The 7,320-nt window shown below is 42.9% G+C and overlaps 1 protein-coding gene across 1 annotated transcript in view; it reads right to left on the bottom strand.

Moving 5' to 3' along the window:
• The window catches only part of haspin (histone H3 associated protein kinase), a 13,428-nt gene extending 6,356 nt beyond the window's left edge, over positions 1-7,072 (bottom strand). Inside the window, exons 1-11 of the mRNA XM_005928276.3 lie at positions 6,592-7,072; positions 6,011-6,169; positions 5,688-5,843; positions 4,898-5,035; positions 3,092-4,793; positions 1,625-1,769; positions 1,355-1,506; positions 1,032-1,217; positions 533-618; positions 291-353; positions 111-202 (exon numbers count right to left, since the gene is read on the bottom strand). Coding sequence (XP_005928338.1) covers positions 111-202; positions 291-353; positions 533-618; positions 1,032-1,217; positions 1,355-1,506; positions 1,625-1,769; positions 3,092-4,793; positions 4,898-5,035; positions 5,688-5,843; positions 6,011-6,169; positions 6,592-6,749 — 3,037 coding nt within the window. The 5' untranslated portion in view covers positions 6,750-7,072. The remainder of the gene's footprint in view (positions 1-110; positions 203-290; positions 354-532; positions 619-1,031; positions 1,218-1,354; positions 1,507-1,624; positions 1,770-3,091; positions 4,794-4,897; positions 5,036-5,687; positions 5,844-6,010; positions 6,170-6,591) is intronic.
• Between the last annotated feature and the right edge of the window lie 248 nt (positions 7,073-7,320).

Genomic DNA, 7,320 nt, shown 5'->3' with positions numbered 1-7,320 from the left:
CTCCCTGTAGTTAGAGAGAAGTTAATATAGAAGTAAGTTAACCCCTAACCCTAAGAAATACACAAAACATGTTCTTGTGAATAAATTATAATGAGCTCTGTCTCACTGACCTGGTCTGTCGTTCTCTGAGCCTTTCTGTTGGTCAAATGTGTCCCACGCTTTCAGGAAATCTGCAGGGTAGCAGCCTTGAACACAGTGAAGACTATGGGGAGAAAAATAGACACAAAGTCACATTAAGATTCAAAACTACTGAGGCACTAACAGAAAAAAAGACCAAAGAAAATACTTACTCTTTGAGTCCAATAAAACCATGGGTCTGGTTGTGCTGCTTCTCTTTGAGGCTGCTCAGCTCCCTGGTAGAAGAAAACAAAACAAAACACACAAACACTGCTCATTAGAGCTGTTCAGCTGGAGTACTTTGATGTGGTTCACCATTAGGTATCACTGTACTGAAACATACAGACCTTATAAGCTCTAGCATTACAGCAAATGGACTGCATATAGTGAGCAGTGTGTACCTGCGGTTACTTACTTAGAGATAATAATTTCATGGAGAATCTCTCCAAAGGTCTTCTGGTCCTCTCCGTTCACCTTCTCACTCCCCTCTACTGGAATGATCTGAAAATACAATCCAGGGTGGGACTTCTTGTGTTGAACGTTTGCAGTTTTTTCAGTAACATTAGTGGTTTTATTTTTGAAGCACATTATAACTCAATTGATTTATACTACAAATTACTGGCCTGTTCCCTGCCCTTTTTAGTTCTGAGCCATCATCAATGCCCCCTTTGTGTTTTCATTGATTCATTTTGGCCTCCTGAGCTTCATGTTGAAGTATCTTTGCTCCCTTTTCGTTCTTTTCTACTACTTAAAAACTATAAGACCAGCTCAGGATCAGAAAAGGGCCAGAAAAGGAAAAACAATGCACAATATTTACCTTCTTTGATACAACTCACATCTGTAACTCTCTAACAGAGCTCAGTCAACGCTACACTTCTAAAACATGTTGTTCACATACACTCAAATGTGCTTACTTTGAGGGCGACGGTGTCTCCTGATTCGTTGTTGGTGGAGAAGACTTCCCCAAAGGTGCCCTCTCCAATCTTCAGACACTGCTTCATACGCTGGGGGAGAATGCACTCTTCCCAGGGCAGAGGCCGCTGCTGGCAACATTCAGCATACACCTTCTCTGCGTCTGACAGGTCTGCGTCTTCACAAACCTTCAACAACAGACAAGTGGGAGGAGGTTACGTGCATCCACAGCCTGGATGTCACGCCATCAGGTCTAACGACCCAAATGCACAGTGCAGAGAAACCAACAGAAAGTCTGAATATATAACTTATGTGCGTTTAATACCAGGGAATGCTGGCCCAGCAGCTGTGACCGGAGCCGCTTGGGGAGTGGCGTCCGTAAGGGTGTGGTAAAGAGATCCCGACTGAGATCAGCAGTGTCCGTCCTCCCAGGAGAGCCCGACGCTGATAGACGTAAACTCCTCGGAGTGAGCAGCACTAAGGAGAGGGAATGAGGGGGTGGGGATGGGGGTGGTGGGGGGCAGAGAGAGAGTGTAAGGACTCTCAAAGTCAAACTAAAAGCTTAAAATCCAAACACCAGAGTGTAAATCATTACCCAAGCCTTTGCGATGAACAGAGAGGGCGGCTTTGATCCGGCTCCAGGTTTTCGTGTTTGGTGTGAAATCAGCCAGCAGGGATGAGAGGTTGAGCCGACTTGCTTTCACCGGGGTGGAGAAATTCATGGTAGAGCCCAAAAACTCCTACATATAGCACATACAACAGGCTTTAGGTTAAATGACTTAAAAGCCTTTAAATGTTTGATTAGTGCTCGGTGGATCGTGACAGAAAAACTTAAGAGTTAACACAGATCTGCTCTGTGATCAGAAATATTCTGCTTCTTCACTTACGGGAAGAGTCAATAGCTTAATAGTTTTTATGAGGTTTGGAGATCAAATGAAGTAATCATTTGTGGCACTAAAGGGACAATTCATCCAGAAATTGTATATAGATAGATTATTTTCATGCTAATTTTCCCAGTTTTGGAGATTTTGGCTGCATGGACATTTGCCTTCCTTTGAATATAACCAAACTACATTGCAGCTACATGGAAGCTTGTGCTCGCTACAGTGTGAGAGCACCTAAACATTATATGCTTACCCATCACCAGAAATGTGATGTTGGTGAGATGCAGGATTTCTTTATAAATGCAGCACACTGAGTGCAAAAATAGGATATACTTGTAAGCTGGAAAACTTGGAAGCCAATTAGAATCTTTTGTCACACCACATGTTCAACATCAAGAATAATTATCTGGTCACTAGCTTCGTTGGCATGTTTTAACTCAACTCTGGTACAGGCTGAGAGAGCAGACACCCCCTCTATCTCTTGTAGTGGTATTGAGTGGTGTCTGTGTAAAATAAGATGGGGTCAAAAAGTCCCCCTCTAAACTCAGTCAGAGTCGGCTTCTTCTCCCACAGTCGATCACCTGCTTCCATCTCATTCCATCTCCACTCCTCAGTCACACTAACCCTCTGCATGTCCTCTTTCACTACATCCATTAACCTTCACTGAGGTCTTCCTCTTTTCCTCCTACCTGGAAGCTCCATATTAAACATCCTTTGTCCAGTACATCCACTATTACTCTGGATAAATACAACATAATAAAACCAGTGCTGGTACCAAAAAAAGAAGATTTTTCATAACACACAGGAAAAGACCCAGGGAAACCGAGTTAATGATAAAAAAAATTTTGGTTTAAAAATTACCCTTAAAACCCTTAATTTTCCCCCCCGAGCCTCAACTCTTGTGGCTCAGTAACAAATACTTGTTACCATCAAGACATCGGGAAACCAAATGTGCAGGTTAATTAGTGCAGCTGCATCTGATTAATACTCTAATAGTCAGCATCATTTGTTGCAAACTGACTGGAGGGATTTACAGAAAAGCAAAAGCATCAACTTAAATGGTAACTTCAACAATGAACCCATTAACCATCACCTTCATTATCCATCCAGCGCTGCTGAACATGCGAGCCTACTGTTTCAGCTGTCCTTTGTTCTGTTACTCTGAATTTGATTCTTACCTTTGGTTGCTTGTGCTGTGAGGGGATCATCTCATTGATGCTACAGTCCGCAGCCCTGCTCCTGATCATGTGCGTGCTGGCGTTGCCTTTGTTTTTCCAGCGGCTCACGCTCATGCCGCTTACGCACGCCTTCCTCGTCGTCCCAGGGCGGTCTGTGGATGCGCTCCGCTGTTTCTTTTCCTTCTGAACCACGGGCATCTTTTTTCTCTTCTTTACAACTTCTCTGTCTGAGGCGTTCTCATCCTCAGAAGTAGTCAAACGTCCGTTCTTCACGCTGGCTTTCGAGGCAGTCGTCTCTTTACTGTCATCGCTCTCCGACAAGTGGTCCGTCTTTGTCTGGTCGTCACTAGCTGAGTCGGGCACATCTCTGGCTGGTTTTAGCAGAGCACCTTTGGGACTCATAATTTCTTTCAACAGTGACAAATTTACTCTCTTTATCCCAACAATAATGTTATCTGTTAGACATTTCTCCTTCAGCCCTGCTGTGAGATCTGCTGCACATTCTGTCTTGGCTGATTGTGTCTTGCCCGAATCCTCCTCTGTCTGCTTTGAGAAGCCTTTTAGTTGCTCTTGTGACAAAACCAGGTTCTTCATCTGGACTGAACACCTCTTAGTAAGACTTTTACTCTTTGCCACTATAGCCTCGCCTTCCACTGTCTGCACGGTGCTGCTGGACTCCAAATGTGTGCTCATTATGATCTCAGAGCTGCTGTCTGTGTGATGAATAGACTGAACATAAAATACCGATTCTGACTGCTCCATAGGTGATGCGGCCGAGTGTTCGGCTGACTGCTTAGAGTTAACTAATGGAGAAATGTTAGTGTTGCAACTCTGACTCACTGAAGCTTCTTGGTCAAAACTATTACGGATATCATTGACTGTACCTGATGAATGAAGACAAAACGATGCTTTTAAAGACTCTGACAGATCGACCGCTTCACTGCTGTCCACAGGCTGTTTGTTTGTTTGTTGGCTGTGCAGTGAGCTTGAATGTCCCAGACAGGATGAGTAGGTTGTTTCACAGCTCAGCTCAGCGAACAAGTCTAATCTCTCCAGCGGCACGGTGCAGCGTGTGGACAAACATTTCTCCTTCAGCGTCTCGATCAGCCAATCTAACCCTCCTGCTGCTGCAGATACAAACTGACTGCTGCTGCCACTGTCTGCAGACAGCAGATTTGCACTCTGTAATTTGCCTTCATTTTTAGACTTTGATTCACTTCTTCTCTTGGGCTCTGAAAATAAATCAATAGATGGTTCTATGTGGTCAGGTAGGTCTGTGTCTGTCTGCTGGCAGTGAAGCGAACAATCTGGTGGGGAGACTATGCCGTCTACTGACATGGATGGAGGAGTGCAGGACAGATTGTTGACTGAAAATGGTTTAAGCTTCCCGCGTTTGCTGAAGGATCCTGCTGACGGTGTAGAGCAGAAGATAGGTTTCCTGGGGCAGGGTCCAAGACTGCAATCTGCCAACTCGTTGAGAGATATCTCTCGGAAGGGAGCGCTCATAGAGTTCTCCGCACTTGATGGCCCCAATGCCGTGGGCAGTTTTCTTTTCCTGGAAGACCTGCTGTAAGGAAAGGCTGTAGAAGTGAAGTCATCTGAGGAGCTGAGTATACTGACAGATGCTTTGGGGACTTTGGGTTTAATCGCAGCGGCTCGTCTACGTTGGGTTACAAAGCGGCCTGCAGAAGAAGGATAAACACTAGAAAGCAGGAGAAGAGAGGATGAGAGCTAAAGGTTACTGCAAATAATGATGACATTTCTGTTCAGGCTTTTAACAGAGCTCTTAAAGACATGAATGCTCACTTTGAGTTTGTCCTCATTTTATCTGAATTTCTGTGGCCTTTTAGTGCAGACGTTTCTTCCTCACTCTCCGTGGTGACAGGAACCTGCTGGCCCCTCCGCTTCATCAAAACTCTGTGTCCAGACACAAGCCGGCTCGTCCTGATAACGGGAAAAGACACAAATCATTTCACAAACAGACAAATAAATGCAAAAGAGATGCTTTAAAAGTTGTGAATGGCTAACAATAGTCACTCACTGCAAACCAAACGCTGAAAGTGCTGAGGTAGAGAGTAAAATAGAGAGAGAGTAAAGAGAGTAAAAAGAGAGAAGTTAGGCAGAAACAAGTCAAAGTAATGCAAAACATTTTGTATCAAAAAGCCTGCTGATAGAAAACTCACAACTCATTTTTAATAATTTAAAAAGTAGTTCCAGCATCTCAAATGTAAAGATGTTTTTCTCTGCATGATTATAAATTTGAGTTTGTTTTGGGACTGCTCTGGCAAAAGTAAGTTTCACTTGAGACATGTGTTTAAACTCTGAGAGCAGCCAAAGTGCAATTGTCAGTATATTTTTTTACATTTGATATTGATTTAGACAAGCAGCCCAAGAGCTGACTCTGCAAACTGCAGCTTTTGGAATACATTTCACAGAAACTGCTGAAAACTGTTTGATCAGCCTTCAGTTTGCCAGAAATGTCAAACCTCTGCTTACATTCACAGTTGTGGTTATATTTAATAGAACCCCGAAACTCTCAACATGCGTTGTCATTTTAGTAATGTGTTGTTGCTTTGTTGTTTTTAAATGCCCAGACCTGGTTGTTTTGCTCTGCTGAGTTAATACAGAAGGAGGAGGTGGAGCGAGCATCCTGCTGTTCTCCTCATCGCTGCTAGTGTCCGTTATACGACGTATGGTCTTTCTTTTGGCAGGACGCACTGCTCTACGACTGGCCACACTACTCTTCTTCTTTCTAAGGAAGGGAAAGAAATGGTGTGGACCACTCACACATACAATACAACAAAAAAAAAAAAAGCAAACTACTTCAAGGATATTTTTCTAGCCTAAGATAATCTAATAATTCAAATGCAGTAATACTGACTGCAATGCTATTTACCATTTATTACAATATTCACAGACCTGGCTGTCCTGCTCTGCTGAGCAGGTGGAAGGAGAGGAGATGCCTTCTCCTCATTGCTCATGTCCTCTTCGTCCACACTCTCCTCAGTCAGACAAAGCATTGCTTTCTTCTTGGCAGGACGAACGGTTCTGCCAGTCAAGGCGTTGGTGCTCTTCTCCCTGTTAAATGAAAAGCAGATGGAGCAAAGAAGATAGTCGGGCTCACAATCAGAGCAGGAAACTCTGATTGACAACTAAACTGTACTTTGCACACGTCCACAGGGGGTTGTTATGTATGTACAAACTGTTGATTTACTCTACATTTTTGCCACTGTTTTAATTAGCTACAGTTTGGTGTATTTAAGATATTTAACTATATTTTCATATAGTAAAAATATAATAAAACGAATCCTTTATAAATATATTAATAACTAAAGACTTCAGATATATGACTGTATGGACTGGCATTTCTGTGGCTTCCATACACACCAATAATATATTTCTTATAAGCTAAAACTAAAAAGTAGCTGCACAGTTTTTGTGATCCATAATGTAGAGAAAATACTGAAAAGACGGTTTAGTAAAGAAAATTATAAACATACCTTATCCTCTGAGGTTTGGACGGCTCAAAGACGGAGACATCCGAGGAGGACGGGGTGCTGTCGAAGGCCTGCTTGCGGTCTTCAGGTGAGATCCAGGCGGACACCTTCCGCCTCTGTTTCCCGTACGTCTTCAGATATAGCGGCTTTACTGGCTTCATGTTTGACTTCCCAGCAACAATCGTGCCAAAAGGTAAAACTTTTATAAACTACAACTGGAGATTTACCGCGGCTGGAGCACACAGGAGTAAGCCACAGTCTGGCAGGTTTATATATCGACCGTTGACTGTGCAAAACCACCAAACCACTACAATGATTTTAATAAAGCGTAACCGAAGAACTAATTCTCAACAAACTCAAGCGTAATAACAGTTTTAGCCTGTATCCATGGTTGCTAGCTTTATCTTTTTCTTGTCTTGCTAGAAATCGGAATAATCCAACCCGCTTCTTGTTCAAACTGCTGGAAAACGGTGATTGGTCTGCAACTATTCGGTGGCTTTATCACAGCGCCCCCTGGAGGATTGGAGTAATAGCAGCAGGCGTTTATCTTAGTTGCAATTTTTCCTTTTTGCTGTCCTCTTGGCCAGGTTTCCGGTGGAAAAAACATTTTAATTTCAGTGAAACTTAAATATATAAATATAGTATATGTAAAAAAAACTTTGCAAAAACTGAATGTAGCTTCTATCTTGTGACAGGAATGATGTGATCACTCATGAGAGATATGTGTAAGAT

This window comes from Haplochromis burtoni, unplaced genomic scaffold (assembly GCF_018398535.1).
Source record: "Haplochromis burtoni strain Fernald_Lab_line unplaced genomic scaffold, NCSU_Asbu1 Contig_110, whole genome shotgun sequence".
Classification (NCBI taxonomy): domain Eukaryota; kingdom Metazoa; phylum Chordata; class Actinopteri; order Cichliformes; family Cichlidae; genus Haplochromis; species Haplochromis burtoni.
This window is presented reverse-complemented; position numbering and strand designations above follow the sequence as displayed.